This window comes from Phodopus roborovskii, unplaced genomic scaffold (genome assembly GCF_943737965.1).
Source record: "Phodopus roborovskii unplaced genomic scaffold, PHOROB, whole genome shotgun sequence".
Classification (NCBI taxonomy): Eukaryota; Metazoa; Chordata; class Mammalia; order Rodentia; family Cricetidae; genus Phodopus; species Phodopus roborovskii.
The window spans coordinates 13595001-13612063 of NW_026126585.1; the positions used below are offsets into that span (position 1 = coordinate 13595001).

The 17063-nt window shown below is 40.0% G+C and overlaps 1 protein-coding gene across 1 annotated transcript in view; it reads left to right on the forward strand.

The window, feature by feature from the left end:
- The window catches only part of LOC127236395 (thrombospondin type-1 domain-containing protein 7B-like), a 274945-nt gene extending 272110 nt beyond the window's left edge, over positions 1-2835 (forward strand). Inside the window, exon 3 of the mRNA XM_051204013.1 lies at positions 2021-2835. Coding sequence (XP_051059970.1) covers positions 2021-2835 — 815 coding nt within the window. The remainder of the gene's footprint in view (positions 1-2020) is intronic.
- Positions 2836-17063: the final 14228 nt, after the last annotated feature.

The following is a 17063-nucleotide window of genomic DNA, read 5'->3' on the forward strand; positions in this document are numbered from 1 at the left end:
AGAAAAAGAAAGGAAGGAAGGAAGGAAGAAAGGAAGGAAGGAAACGGCTACTCTGAGGATATCCCCTGGCTTTAATATAATTTTCCACCTCTCTGGTAGAGGCTTGCTGACTAACACTAGAGGAAAGGACAGCAGACAAGATTAAAATAATGAATTATCTCAATGGAGCAGAAATTCATTAATTAAAGGATCTGCTGTTACAAGCTAATGTTGAAAGGTTGGCCTGGAGTTTGTACCTATCAGAAATCAAAACCAGTTAGACATTGTGCTTTGTGCCGCATTTCCAACTACTTGAGAGGCAGAGTTGCTTGATCCCCACAGGTTAATTAGGCCATACGAAAAAACCAAGTGTCTTTAAAACTGAATGATATTTCATTTTAATACTAAAAATAAGGAAGGACTTAATTCAGATAATGTACACTTGAGTCATGAAGGAGATTGCAAAGGTAATTCTGTTTCAAACTTTGGTGTGTGTGTGTGTGTGTGTGTGTGTGTGTGTGTGTGTGTGTGTAGGGTATAAGTGATATGGGATGTCTTCCTGTATGTTGTGAATATGCTTTGCTTTTATTGATTGATGCTTACAGCTGTTTTGGCCAATGGCCAGACAGACTATAGCTATGTAGGAAATCCAAACAAAAATGCAGAACAAAAGGAAGGCAGAGTCAGGGAGATTCCATGTAGCAGCCAAAGGAGTAACACGTTGGAGCATTACTGGTAAGTCATAGCCTCATGGCAATACACAGATTAATATAAATAAGTTAATCTATAAGAGAGAGCTGGCCAGTAATATATCTGAGCCATTGGCCTAACAATTGTAACTGACATTAAACTTCAGAGTGCTATTTTATAAGCAGCTATGGGAGCTGATGGGAGGGACAGAAAACTTCCAACTACAAATAAGTATACTAAACAGTAAATGTATAAGACCTTACATGAAGTTTCACAGTTCCAGAATGGGCTATTCTAACTGTATAGAAGGTCACTGAGACATACAGGTTAAAATTCATTGTGTGTATGTGTGGTTTTTTTTTTAAATATATATAAGCTTTAATTTTAAAAAGATGCACTGTTAAACAAACAAACAAAAACACATCTAATTTCCAGGGACCAAGTCCAAGCAGACGCCATTCACAGCCACCCTATTGTTCTTGTAGTTGATTTGTTTTTCTTCCTACAGTTTGCCACAGGAAAAACCAAACTAAATTAGAAAATAAAAATATATTAGGGTATTTCAAGTTCTTTTTTTTTTTTTAATGTTTTTCTCTTTCAAGCTGTGTAACATGTATGCTGAGGAAGTGGAAACGTGAAAAGTCCTGCAATATTAAAATCTTGGCTTTAGGGCTTTTCCTTTTAAACAATATTTTTTGTTCTTATTATTTTTTATGAAGAGGGGTGTTTTGTCTGCTTGTGAAAATATGATCTTGTGCTTGCCATGTGTCTGAGGCCAGAAGAAGGCTTTGAATTTCCTGGAACACGAATTACAGATGCTTGGGATCTGTTTGGTGGGAGTTGGGAATTGAACCTGGGTCCTCTGGAAGAGCAGCCAGTACTTTTGACAGCTCAATTACCCTCCAGCCCCTGTGATTTTTTTCAATGAAATATTACCTAGCTAGACTATATTAATACTAAGTTAGTAGGAGGAATTAGCATTGAGATATATAAAGGTTTTGGAACATAGTAGTCCTAATGATTGGATCGTTTGTTAAATGATTCCTTGGTCTGGCACTGTACCATCGTTCCCCAGGACACCCCACTTTCGGTATCTCCCACCTTACATGGCTATGGAAATGAACATCACAATAACCAAGTAATTTTTCCTAGTTTGTATTTCTGATGAGAGACAGAAGGTGATTTCCACATGTTAAACTGAGACAGGGGCCACCAACTTCAACACTTAATATGACCTCCGTTTCACACCAAGTTTGTGGTTTTTACAGTGGATGTGTTGTGAGCTATGTAGACATACTTCTCTTTCCCCCAGAGTTGAAGAATGATGGAGAGCCTTGTTTTCCTATCTCAGGTCCCTGGGGAAGGTGTGCAGGCGACTGCGGACCAGGCGGAGCCCAGAGTCGAGCTGTGTGGTGCTTTCACGTAGAAGGGTGGACCAGCCCCATGTCAAACTGTGATGAGAGTAGCCGACCTCCAAAGGAAAGGAGCTGTTTCCGCGTGTGTGACTGGCACAGTGACCTGTTTCAGTGGGAGGTTTCCGACTGGCACCGCTGCCTGCTGGCTCCTGGAGCCCAAGGCGAGCCCAGGCCTCGAACTGCAGAGTGTGTGACTGCTCAGCACGGTCTGCAGCACCGGGCAGTGCACTGTCTGCAGAAGCTCAACCGAACCATGGTGGCCAATGAGATCTGTGAACACTTTGCCCCGCAGCCCCCGACAGAGCAAGCCTGCCTCATCCCTTGCCCCAGGGACTGTGTGGTATCAGAGTTCTCCCCGTGGTCCACCTGCCGCGAAGGCTGTGGGAAGAAGTTGCAGCACAGAACACGCGTGGTCATCGCTCCCCCTCTGTATGGAGGTCTGCAGTGTCCGAATCTCACTGAATCCAGAGCCTGCGAGGCTCCCATTTCCTGTCCTCTTGGGAAAGAGGAATATTCCTTCAGCCTTAAGGTGGGACCGTGGAGCAAATGTAGACTCCCTCACCTTAAGGAAGTCGACCTCAGCGGAAGAAATGTCCAGGATTTTAGCTCCAATTCAAACGAGCAAGTCACCCTAACGCATCAGAGTTACAAAGCACACCACCACTCCCAGCCTGGAGGTGTAGAGATAGGTTTTCAAACCAGGCAGGTGTGGTGTACCCGAAGTGATGGAAGAAACGCGCTGTTAAGGTAGGATGTCCTCCCTGCTTGTCTTTTGTAGACCTGGGTTATCTTAATGAGCACGGCCATAAGGGTTTTTTGTGGTCTCCTATCAAGACAAAATAATAACCAAGTTTACAACCTGCGATTTTACAGACTTTCTGTCCACTTAAAGAAATTTACTGTTTCTATTGGGAATGTCAGACATTTCATAGTGTAAACAGCCAATGTTTTAAACACTTTTATTGTATTTATCTGTGTCTGTCTGTCTCTCCCTGTATGTCTGTCTCTGTGAATCTGTGTGTTTGTATCCCTCTGTCTCCCTCCTCCCCTATGGGCATGTATGTGTGTGCACGTATGAAGAGGGCAGAGCTCAATCACTAGCAGGAATAGTCAGTCTCTCCTTCCACCGCGAGGCTCCTGGGGATCTAACTGAGGTCGTCAGGCCTGGCAGCAAGCACCTTTGTCCACTGAGTCATCTCTCCCATCCACGATGCTTAAATCCTTGTGTGGTTGCTAACTCCCTCACACAAAGGTTAAGTCTTCCATTTCTACATTCCATCCCAGTGTCGACTAATATAAACAGAGGACTTACGTAGCTATCTAATAGAACTAAATGGTATTTATGCTGAGAACTCAGCTTTGCTCACACCCAGGCTGTGAACATGTCATTGTCCCCTGCCTTTTACAATGCATCTGTGGGGTTCCAAGTTTAAATCCGTTTTCATTTCTTTACTAGGTTTCCTACCGCTAGAGAAATTCTTGTGTATCTGAGTTGAATATGTTTTATATTAGTAACAGCTTTAAAACTAAGCCCAAGGCTTCTTTACTTTTTAGTACTGCTTAATCAGTATGTATGAGCAATAATTAAAATTACTTTCTGTATAGGGAATAAACTCTTAAAAGCAACAATTTAGGAATCAAAATTGTTTAGATGTGTTCTTTTCACTAAGTTCACAGAACCATGCTGAAATGTGTTTAGTTTTCCTCTGTGCTACTTAAATGGAAATGTTAGTAAATTTTGACACCTCTCAAACACACACAATTAAGGAATCTTTCAGTAATATTTAAATCACCAAATAGTAGAATGCTATTGCCAGGCTGTAGTCATTATCATCAGTGGTCCTTTCTTGAGATCACAAAAGAGGGCCTCCGTGTTTAGTAATGTGATGATGCTGTTTTCTCCACGGTACTTGAGGATAAGTGTGTGCCATCTTTGATTCTTCATTCTGATTCATGCCATAAGCAAGTGGCGAGGACATTGGAGACTAATTTTGGCCACTTTACTCCTAACTCTGAGAAACCCAAAAGACTAAGTAGATGAGCAGGGTGATTTAGTTGAACATACCCTATGTGGTATTTTATCGACACATTGTGTCTTTAATATTTCGTACTTATTTCTTTAATGAACAACACTGACAGAATTCAAGTTTATTAAGAATCTGTTTTTACCAGATTCCCTTTTGTTAAAGAGTAGACTTTGTTTTTTATTGAAAATAGATTTTTTTTTGAACATATGTTCTGAAAATGGTTCCCCTCCCAGTCTTCCCCTTCTCTGCTCCCAACCGGATTCATATCGTTTCTCCTTAGAAAACAAGCAAGCATCTAAGATAGTAACAAAACAAGGTGAAACAAAAGTCAAGTCAGAATGGCACAAAAACAAAAAAAAAAAAAAACAGATGAAAAGGAAAACTGCACCAGAAACCTACAGAGACACACTTGTTTGCACATACAGGAATCCCATAAAAATACAAAAATCAGAAAACACAAATCATATATGCAAAGGATTTGTAAGGTTGAGAGAGGGGAGGGGGTGGGGAGAGAGAGAAAAATTGAGAGAGGAAGAGAGAGAGAGAGAGATATGCCCAGCATTATGAAACAAGGACCCTCCAAAGATGCTATTGAATTCAGTTTACGTTGGCCATCTATGCTGGGGCATGGGCCAGCACTTAGGACTGGTTTCTTTCCTCAGTGAGTCTTCCTTTGAGAAAACTCATTTTCCATTTGCAAGCGGTTAAGGGTGGGAGGCATGTGTCCACATCTCCTCTTTCTAGGACCCCATCAGTTGCTACCCATGCCGGACCTGGGCATGCTGCCACAAACTCTGTGAGTTCATGTGTGTGTTGGCTGTGCTCTGTTTAGAGGCCCTTGATTCCTTGGTGACCCCCTTCCTGCCTAGTGCTGGGGTGCCTTTAGTTCACAGCAGGAGGCATTAGCTTAGAGTAAGTAGCAATGCAGAGTTCTTAGATAACTCTTCATGGTCCCAAACAGTTCTGCTCCTGTCTAACAGTTTGCTTGAGGGGGATACTTTTGCTTGGGCTGAATAATACACTGAATATTTTTGTCTCCGTGGTCGACTCACATGTTGAACCCTAACCTGGAGTGAAGTGAGGCTGGGGGAGGGGGTCACGAAGGCAGCAAGGTAGAGCCCACAAATGGATCTATGGTTTTATTAGACACTTTCCCTTGATGTTTCTGTCATGACAAGTTCAGTGTTTAATCTCCTAGAGAGATTGTTACCAGAACTTGATTGCTTCCCTGCTCTGTGACTTGAGTCTGAGCTGTTACTAACAACAGTTTCTTAAAAGCCATGTCGTTCAGGACACTGCTGTCATACTGAGCTTAACCATGCTAAGGGTGTGGCTATAAAGAGATACTGTGCTTTAGGGTCATCAACATAAGTTGGTTTATTTCCACGGTTAAAAGTGGGTTGGTTTGGTTCCTATGAGGACTCCCTTCCCAGTCTCTAGTCCAGCGTTTGCACCTACCCTTGTGTGGAAAGGAAAGAAGGGAAGAAAGATTGTAGGTTCAAACTCCTTTGTATGAGTGCTAAGTCTCATCCAAGGGTGCCCTTTATGCCCTACTCATAGGGGATACAATTTAGTCCACAAAATGCACTTGGTGGTAATAGCTGAACCAAGACCAATATTAATATGTTTTGAGGTGGGGGTTCGCATCTGTCTTCACTATTCCTATGGGGAATGGGTTGGAAAGTAGACAGTATCATGTCCCCATCGTTGCATTGTCTTCCAGAACTGACACGCACTCTGGGAGTACTGTTCTTTTAACTGTCTTCAAACTTTAACGTTTTCAGAATGCCACAGAGCTAAATTATATACCATGTAGCCTTTCGTCTGATTTCATTTGCCAGTGTGCATTTAAATTCATGCATGGTTTAGCCCACTGGATTTTGTTATTGCTGGGTTATGGTCTATGAGTGGTATGTGTACACCCAGAGGCCCGAGGAGGGTATCAACTGTTATTCTCTTGCTATAATGCTTCTCACTGAATCTGGAGCAACGTTGGTGGCCAGAAAGCCCCAGAAATCCTAATGTCTACACCCCCAACAACACAGCCGCACCAGGCTTTTAATGTGAGTGTTGGGGAGTTAATTCAGGTTGCTCTAAACAGTGGACATCCTCTCAGCTCAATTTCCATTTCCTTCTCATCACTGACTAATGTTCTATTGCATGGTACCACAGTTCCTTTCCCCAAGGATCATTTTGGTTGCTTCCACGTTTGGGCTATTAGGAATATAGTTACAGTAAAAAAGGATCACACAGATACTTTGGTGTATTCTCTTTCAGTTCTTTTGTATAGACTTTAAAGAGTGCAGTCACTTTGGGAAGAGTGCACTTGACTTGTGTAGGGAACTATCAAGTGTGTGGTACAAGAAATAGCTCATCAATTAAGAGGACCTGAGGTCATTTGCCAGCAGCCACACTGGGCATCTCACAACCTACAGTCACTGTAGTTCCAGTACATTCAAATCTCCTTTTTGACATCTCAGTGCATAATCATGCGTATGACTTATAACCCACAGATGGATACATCCAATTCAATTCAGTTATGCAAAGGAGAAATGGTAACGGTAGTTCCTGTTTGTTTGTTTGTTTGAGAGCCACACAGCTCTCAAATAATCACACAGAAACTTATTCTTTCTTATGAGTGTCTAGCCTTCGCTTGGCTTATTTCTAGCAAGTTTTTCATAGCTTAATTTACCCCCATTTCATTGTGCCTCTGGGCCTTTATCTTTTTCTATATATTTTTATATAATTTTCTTTACTTCTTACTCTGTGGCTTGCTGTATAGCTGGGTTCTGGTTGCTGGCATCCTCCGTCCTCCTCATTCTCCTATTTCTTTTCCATTCCTCGGTCCTTTTCACCTTCTATTCATTCTGATTGCCTGGAAGCCGCCTATCCTTTACCCTGCCTATCTTTGAGATCTTTATTAGAGCAACCAGGTGTTTTATACAGGCAAAATAACACAGCTTCAGAGACCTAAACAAATGCAACACAAAAGAATGCAACACATCTTTGCATCATTAAACAAATGCCCCACAGCAGAAACGAAAGAAGCACATCTTCAGTTAATATTCCACAACATCTAACTCTTTCCCAAGTTGTCTAAACCATTTTACACTCCTACAATCAATGAAAGCAAATTTTTTTTTTTTTTTTGGTCAAGAAATCTTTATTCAGATATACTCCACTGTAATTTAAAAATACACATTTTTATTTATATCATAGTCCTTTTATTCTAATCCCATATATATAAACAGATCCACAAGATGATAAACTTCCTAAAAATGGTCTTAAAAGAATACATCATTTGTTGGACTGTAAGAGATGAATATTAATACATAGCAGTACATATAAAATCTCTGGGAACACAATAATAAAGAATATAAGTCCAGTCCAGTGCTCTAAAATGAAGCTCACGTTCTTCTATGCTCAGATCTCACCACCCCAATCTTCTAGAAGCCCAGTGAAATCACATAAGGACTGAAACATAGTTTTGTCCCTGCATGCACCAGGCCTCAGCCTCACAATAAAAAACAAAGGAAGGGGAAAGAGGCTGGAAAAGTGACCATTTATGTTTTAAAGAAGTCTTCATCAAATTTAGATTTCCATTAGCTTCCCTGGTTCTGTTATCTTTGCTACTGGGTTCAGAAAACTACAACATCCATTTAAGTAAAAGAAATTATCATCTGATCCTAAAGATGCTACTATGCTCTCAATGTCATAAGAAAGTTGCCATCTACAACAAAGGGAATTCTCAGACCTAACAGCTCAAGAGACAACAAGGGGCAAAGACTACAGTGGTTTTTTGTTTGTCTGTTGGTTTTGTTTGTTTGTTTTATCTCCTCTTCTCCAGAACATTGGGTGAATTTATTTTTTACCTTCAGATGTTCGTATAATTCAGTTGTGTTGGAAATTGGGGGTCCCCAGGTATGAAGCTGTATTCCCCTTAGCAGGGTGTTCTTCCTTTCATCTCCCTTTCTTTCCTACTTGAAGACCACTTGAAAACAAATTCTTGTGTCTTTGCATCCCAGCATTTGTTGCTGCCCATGTCTGTGAATGGAGACTGGTGTAATAGGTGGGTGGTGCTATCTCCTCCTGTTCCTTTGCTCCTGTGTTCTCAGTATTAACCTTGTATGCTCCTCCTTGAGTTTCCTGGAGCTATAATTTGCTATCTGTTTCTAATTTTGAGGTAACAGTCATGAAAGTGTCTTCAGGGGCTGAGCCTTCCAGGAGCTCTTTCAGTGTCCACACTGAGCCTATATCCACATTTGCCAGGTTTCCCCGCCCTGTCAAGTCTGCAGGGTTGGTTTCTGTTCCTGCTTTTCTCTCAATGGACTGTGTTTGTTTTCCTCTGCTGATGGCCTCTGCAATTTGGGGTCAGCTAATTGCCTTTGGACATTAGTTCTCTGATGGATCTAAGGGTTGTTGTTTGTCAGTCTATGTAGCTTCTATGTCCAGGGCCCTTGTGAGCCTGGACGGGCACCAGAGGTCCCTGTGATCTATTTAACACTTATGGCAGGATATTGAAGCAGAACAGCTCTCTCCACATTATGCCATGAAATCATACCTCATGAACATTCATTTCATTTAGTCATCAGGGGTTATGAAATGCCTCATCTCCTGCCACAGAATGATCAAGCTGTTAGGAATTATGGTGTTAGTGAGGGCATGTCTGTGTCTCCCACTGCCAACGGAGAAGTGTTGCTCTTGCCAGCAATTTGAGCTTGAGGTTGATGGAGCTGCCTCATTTCTAGATGACTAGGGAACTGTGCTGCCATTTCCTCACAGGATGATGAAAAGGTTGAAATATTTTCTTTCTTCCCTCTTCCTTCCCTCTTTCCTTCCTTTCAGTTTTATATAAGCAGGCATGCAGGCATTGATTATATCTAATGGGTTTCATAAAGCCATTTTCACACATGCGTATAGTATATTTTGATCATCTACACACTCCATTATTGTCACCGTTCCCCTCCCATTCCTGCCGATTCCTGTTCTCTCTCTCTCTCTAAAATCCCCATTCAACTTTCACATCCAGTTTTTGTCTGTCTGTTTTGGTGACTCGATGAGTTTAATTAGAGTTGCTTACAGGAACTTGGCTGATGGGTTACTTCTAGGCGCATGGACCACTAACTCCTAACTACACCACTGAGGAAAACCTCTTCCTTTCACAGTAACCATTACCTGCCTATATATCCTAAGGGAGGGTTGGGCCAGTGAGGAAGGTATCCCCCTTCCAGACCAATCTAGTGCAAGTCTTGTCCAGCAAACCACGGCTGGGGAGGAGGGTCAAGAGTGCCTTGGCTACCTCATGCACTTCCAGTGTTTAGGAAAAACATCTCTATCCTTGTGCTTCTAGTTTATCCTAATCTGTGTGTTTTATCTGAAGGTAAAAACTGCTTTCTTTCTGGCATGTACCTACCTGGAGGCCTGCTGCCCTTTGCTGGTCTCTGGGAGGCTACTGGGATAGTAGTGGTGTTGCATTTCATCTGTGTTGACTCTGGCATAGGGGAAAAACTTCCATAATGCAGCTCCTGTAGGGATTTTCTGAAAGTCACGTTCTTGGTCTAGGAAACAGCTTTAATGAATGCCTTTTGCTGGCCATCTCATCGACCACCATGTCCTTCAATAAACACCCCCCAGCTATTTTCCTTTCACATTTAATATTTTCAGTGGTGAGCAGGGAGGGCATGATTCTCTGTGATGTCCACTTCACCATCATTGATTTGCCTCTTGTATTAAATCTTTTTTAATGATCTCTGTATTTCGTTTCACGGATATGAGTGTTTTACCTGCATGTGTGTAACTCTGTCTCACAGAGGCCAGAGGAGGATGTCAGGTACATAGGAGGAGTCCAACGGAAGGTTGGAGCTGATATATGGGTGATGGGAGCTAAGCCTAGGTCCTTTGCACAGGCAGCAAAGGCTTGGATCCACTGAGCCATCAGCACTCACATGACCTTTTGTTTTTAATGCTCTCATTGCACCTCCTAATTTCTCTTTCACTTTGATTAGACTCTCTTTCCAGTTCCATTATTACCTTTAAAAATACCTGTCGATCACACATTGTATCAGTCCTTCTATCTCTATCAGTGGCTGTTGGATTTTTATAGTACTTTTACTCAGGAAATGGGAATATCTATTCAATTTTAGTCTTTGTTTTACCTTTTGGTGCCAGAATAGAAGTGCATCTATGTTAAGAAACAGGATTCTATTAGAGCGATGATCCATAGATTTTGTTTTAGTGGAAAAAACTCAGATGAAGTAATTTGACATTTATTCTGATCCAGAAGAACATTTGATGTGCTCATCTTTTTAAGACCCATGGTCATTTGGACTGTGTTAAATATATTTTAAATTCTCAGGTCACTTTAGTTGAATAAATGCAACATAATATGCACAGAGAGGGACACATGATACACTTAAAGACTATAGAAAGAACCATCACCTGGAAATCTCAGATATGATTGTTTACCTCATTTTATTCTTCTACGAATGTCACTAAACTGGAGTAAGAAATATATTTCCCCTTCCCGTTCTCACCAAGCATAAACGAATACCAACTGCATTCACAAATTCTTTTAACAACTTGTTCTTAGAAACTAACAGAGGTCATACAATTTCTCTTGTCTTAGTGAGGATGGGTGGGGAGGATGGCTTTTGATTCTCCACCACATATTTACTTTCATATTTTTCCATCCTCATCCATATTGCTGTTATTTTATTTTTAAGGTATCGAACATTAGCATGGTTTTAGAGAATGTTTTACAGCTACTATCAATGTTAGTCCTCTTTCTCTTGGGTAAGCTATTCTGCAAATAGCAGTTAACACTAGCTCAAATAAACAACAGTTTCTGGGATGGATTTTAGTATGGAAGATGAGTGAGGTGTTGAAATCCCCCACTGTTACTGTCCAGGAATGGTGAATTGTCATGCCTTTTAGCATTTGTTTTATGGAGTTAGGAAGACATCAGTGAACTGGCATTTACAGCTATATTCTCTTCTTGACCAGTTGTTTCCTTTACTCTCTCTTTTTTTGCCAGTGATTTATGTATGGTATATTTTTTCACTTGCTAAAAGCAACACAGCTGGACCATGATATTGAATGTTTTTTCCTATGCAATATATTTTATCATTCTTTCCCCTCCCCTATCTCCTCCTAAAATCTTCCCCACCTCTCTATATACCCAATTTCATGTTCTTAACGAACCCTGACTTTTAATTTAGTAAGCTACTCTGTGTCTTCTAAATGATAAGTAGAAGCCATATGCATTTAAAGTTATCAATGAGAATTTACTAGTTCCTGTGGTTGGTTCTGATTTATTTATTATTACATCTTTCCTTCCTCCCTGTTAAAATTAGGGATTTGCTGGCTTACCACCTTGGGCAATATGGATTATTCCTAGCTCTTCTTTAGTTTATTCCACTCATGAACTTTATTCTTTACAATATCTAATGATTGCTATTGTCTTTCTGTTTCCTCTGTGTATAGCATTCCGTCATGTGTGATTTGAAGTGTTGTCTTGAATGTCGTGAGATGCCTTCATCTTACAATAGTCATTTCTTCATAAATTTTAAGAGATAGCATTAGTAGACATATAAATATTGGTTGGCAGTTATTTACTTTTAGGACTTGAGGTATATCATTTCATTCCTTCTGCTGATTACAGAGAGATTCATTATTATTCTAATATTTCTGTCTTTTTATGTACATTGGTATTTTTCACTTATACCTTCTCAGATTGGCATTTTTGCTTTGTAAACTTTGACAGCCTGACTATAATATTACATGTAGTGATTATTTTCTGTTCATGTCTATTTGAGGCTCCATATGCCTCTTTTTGTATTTGGATGTCAATTTCTTTCTCTAGGTTTGAACAATTTTTTGCTGCCATTTCTTTGAAAATGTTTGTGCCTTTAGTCAATATCTTAGCTCATTCCCTTTCCCTGAGGAAGCTGAGTAGCTTCTTGAACATATTCCAGAGAGGTTAGAAGTTGTGATAAATCTCATTAATTTTTTGCATATAACTATTTCTTTTTATGTCACAATGTCATCCATCATGAAATCCTTTCTCAGGCTTTGTGTTTTCTAGTCACAGTGTTTTTATTTTCATTTTACTGATTGAGATTTATTTCTGGTATTTCTGTTAATGTATATTTTTCTAGCGAATAACCGCCTGGGTCTGTATTTTTTGTTATTGTTGTAAGTACTTCTGAATGATAACTTCCTAGAAACGCAGTGAAAAGAAAGATCTATACAAATCTTGTTAGATATTGTCAATTTTTCCTTCACAGCAACATCACTGTCTCACGATTCTCAATGTAATTACTTGGACCAAGTACTTTTGGCTATTTAGAATAACATTCACAGGTAGTAATATTTAGAGTCTCTTCTAAGAGAGGGGCATTGTGGTGTCACTAGGGGAGGGAAGAAGTAAGAAATGGAGGGAGCGGGAGGAGGAGAGAGATCATATTCTGTCTCCAGGATGTGAAATGCAAGGATAATGTAAACATGACTTTCCTTGTCCATGTTTTTTTTTTTTTTTTTTTTTTTTTAGAGGGCTGGTGTGAAGGGGAGGGTTTTAGTTAAGACACAACAGTAGTCACCCAGACTTGGATTAAGCAAAGGCTTTCCCTTTCTGGTATAACTTTAGAGCCCTATAATGTCAAGTTTGCAATGACAAGAACAGTTCTTACATGTTTTCACCAGGCAGAAACAAAAAAGGTGAACTCAAAAGAGGGTCTTTAATTTTGACTTTGGCTGCTGTGTAATTTTCCTATTTTCTTATTTAAGAAAAAAATATAGCTTCTCTTCTAGGAACTCAGTTTTCTTCTCCATAAAAGGAAAAGTAGCGGCCAAGCCCTCAGATAATGGCCTTAGACTCTCCTCAGTTACACACACCCTCAAATCTGTACCTACATATCATTCTTAGTATTCTGTCTACGAAATTTTGAGAAGATAAAATCGCTTATATGCAGAGACTCACACTACATTTTAAATCTCTGCTGAATCATGCTTTCTAGTGACAGGAAATAATCATAAAACTAAACACATGCCAGTTTACTGTAACATCACACCAAGGATATTCCTTCTGGAGGAATTTAATGCCTTGGTATATCCATGTACTTACATCTGTATCTACAGAGAGATCTCCATTCTGTAGGAATAACCAAACAGCGTATACAGCAGAACTTCATACCGCTATTTTGGCTTTACAATGTGATTTTATGTTTATTATCTATTGAAAAATTTAGAACTATTAAGAGAAATTTTAATATTAGAGTTTGGTTTTAGAGCATTACAGAGGAAAATGCTGCATGTCTCATTATTTTGAAACACTGACCTTACTTAGGTGAATCTTTTTTTTTTTTTTTTTGGTTTTTTAATACTGGTTTTTCTGTATTGCTTTGAAGCCTGTCGAACTCACAGACATCCACCTGCCTCTGCCTCCCGAAAGCTGGGATTAAAGGCCAATGCCTGGCACGTGAATCAGTTTTTAAAGTGAGAAATACATCAGGCTAATTTCCTAAGAAAGGAGGTTGTAAATTATTTGCAAGGTCTTTTAGAAAAGTCCTAAGTGCTTTTCTTGGTAGGTTAAAGTCACTTTGAATTTTGGAAATCACCTTCCACACAGTATTTAGCATGTTCTCTTACTCAAATGTCTTAGTTTTCAAATCCTGCGATGAGGACCCTACAGTGTGGTGGGTAGTAATGGTCATTTAGAGTGATGTTCTTAATGGTCGGGAATTTACACAGACCTTGGTACATGAGGCTTTCTTTCAAGTTCTCAGCCTCACCATCTTCCTGTTGTGTGTCCCTGTGTGCCTGACAGGTGGCAGAAACCAAAATCCACAAAACTAATAGCACATATCACATATGCTCACCCAGTCTGTCTTCCTCTACCTCCATTCTGGTTGGGCTCTCCACTCTCCTCCTATTTCTGGGTATTAATGATGTGATCTTTCGAATGTTCCCTAGGTTATAGTCTGGTGGCTGTAGAAGTGTTCGTTACCCTGTGTTTATATCACCATTTGAGTAATCTACTGCTCTATGGATAGCAGTGTTTTCTAAATGAATGGGACAGTCATGCTCTGGAATGGCCCATTGCTTTATCTGGAGTATCCAAAAATGCTCTCTTAGTTGCAATTTCATTTCTTCAAAACAAAAAAGGCTCTTTTAACGATGAAGTTACTTTGGTGGTATTAAATTCTCTAAACCAATATTATGTAATTTAGAACAAAATGAAAATAGAAATAAGTTCTCAGTTAAAGACTTTTCCTCATGCATTCTTAATTACTCTAATCCATACATTTTTACCATGCGTGAGGTAGATTTAACTCTCTAGGGATATATTGATTTATACAGTAGATCATTTTGTGGCTTTTGCAAGAAATTGAGTCATATAACTTTTCAGATGTCCAGTTAAATACAGCAAAATGAATATAACACATTCTTCTATATTATTGTGGACCCCCCATTTAAATAATAGTAAATGGATAAAGATGTAAACTCTTGAGGTAAAACGGAGATTTTCTTTCGCTTGGAGGACACACAGAGTGATTCGGTGTCTACACACACTGCATTAAACCTACATCTGTGTCCCATTTTCACATCTCCCGTGGCCCATGGGAGAGTCTCTTCCTGTGATGTGACCAATGACCTGGGACTGAATCATAGACGCACGTTTAGGCCAATGTCCTGAGTCACCCTGAGACACCTGTGCTCACTCCTCTTCTGGGTTGAAGATGAACTTGGAAGCCTCTGATGTGTTTAGGATAGTGACTCTTTAAGATGGGGGCAGTCTGAATGCTGGGGCCAGAAGGGCCTCCTCGTAATAGGACAACTTGCAGCAAACTTCCAAAAAAGGAAAACAACAAAACAACTAAATGAAACCGAGGTGAAGGGAGATGTGTATGAATGCGCCTTTTAACATTAGTTGCATTGGAAGCCACATGCTCCACAGACTAAAAATAGCGTAAAACCTTAACTTAAGGCAAGGAATTCTGTGTTCTTTTTTTGGGGGGGTGGAGTCCCTCAGGGAAATCACATGCTTTACCTTATCAAAGTTTCTGCATTCCTTGGCTTGTGGCACTGTATCATCACAAGCTTTGCTGTTTTCAAATCCCATTTTACAATGGCTCCCGTCGCTTTTAATAGCCTGGGATTACCCCCTGCCTACTTGGAAGTCATCCCCCTAATAATAACTCATTGCCCTTTCATTAACTCTGTGTGCGGTGCCACTTTGGCCGTGTAAAGGTACATGTTTGTAGACCTCAAGAAGCAGGGTGTGGGGACCAAGAGAATCTTTCTTCATCCCACCACGGAACACAAGACATATGGGTCAGGTCACATATGTGCTTCGGTAACTCCTTGGTAATATAGGAAACACTAACACCGGGGCAGACAAGAAAGGGGGAATGTGAGCACCTCTAACCCTAGTGTGTATCTGTTGAAGCAAAAACACAGCTCTCTTCCCAGAAAGACGCCGTGGTTTAATCTAGAGCCAAATGTGAGACACCACAGCCTGGAAATACAGACTCAGGTTACCCCAAGCACCATGCTCTCATATGGAAGTGGTCACATGAGATTTTAGTTGCAGGACGAAGAATGGACATCTCTGTTACAGGTTTCAGACGCTATTTGGTGGCATTCCTAACTTTGGGGTTGTTGGAAAATAGTGACTTCCTAAGAACACATTGCACAGTTTTTTGTTTTTTTGTTTTGTTGTTGTTGTTTTTGTTTTTGTTTTTGTTTTTTTTTTTTTGGTTAGGATTTGTTTTTATGTCCCAATCAATGTTTCCCATCCCCATCCACTCCTCTTCTACTGTTTGTCTTCTGATAAAGAGAAGGTCTCCCATGGATGTGAACCAGACATGGTATATCAACTTGCAGTGACACTAGCAACCCCTCTTTTATTAAGGCTGGATGAGGCAATCCAGTAGGAGGAATGGTTTCCAAAAACAGGTAACACAGTCAGACAGCCCCCTGAGCTCACTCTTAAGAGTCTCATAGTAAGACTCTTACAGTTACACAACTGTAATATATATGTAGAGGTCAATTTAAATAGATACATTGTACAATTGTGGTAATGTGTGTGTGTGTGTGTGTGTGTGTGTGTATGCATGCATGCATGCATGTATATTCACCAGGATTGCTTAGACATAGAAATAGGACTCAGCTCTGGTCTACAACATCCCAACTCACCATAATCCCTAAATGCAGTCACTTGGCCTTATAGACTCTTTAACACAGGTACAGCTTGACTTCTTTTCTCCTTTGTCTATTCCCCCAAGCCCCTGGGAAGTTTAGCTCACATCTCTCCATCACAATTCTGCAATGTCTGTTAAGTACGAACACACACAAACATTTATTCATCGTCTTGTGGAAACAGGCAGGAGATGAAAGGTGACCAAATGCCTCCAACAGGGAATGATTACTAAACAAAGCCTATATATTAGAATGATATTCAGAAATAAAATTTAACTTGACTTTTTCTATGTTATCATCATGGATAGACTTAGAAATCACAGCATTACTGAGGAAATATTTCCAGAATAGAATATACATGTATATACATGTAAGCAATATTTAAGCAAAAACTTAAAAATCGATGACACTGCTATATATTATTTATGAACACATACATATTTAACTAAAGTATAAGAAATAACCTGAAATAGTACAGTTCAGTCTGAAAATGATAGTTACATTTAAAGAACAAAAATGCAAGTAGACTTGTTGTGGACATGGGAATTTTACAGGTGTTTGTGGGTTTGTGTTTATTTAAGGGCATCTGGATGAACTCCTAGTCTTTACTGAGAAGGGAGAGGATCTACTTATCCCAGTGTTTTAAATATTTAGTGCTGTTTTCAAACAGTCCTATGTTCGTGGCTAATGACCTGGGACACCTCAGTAATGGCTTTTATTTTATAGTAGTCTTGGTTCATATGTAAGCGCCAAC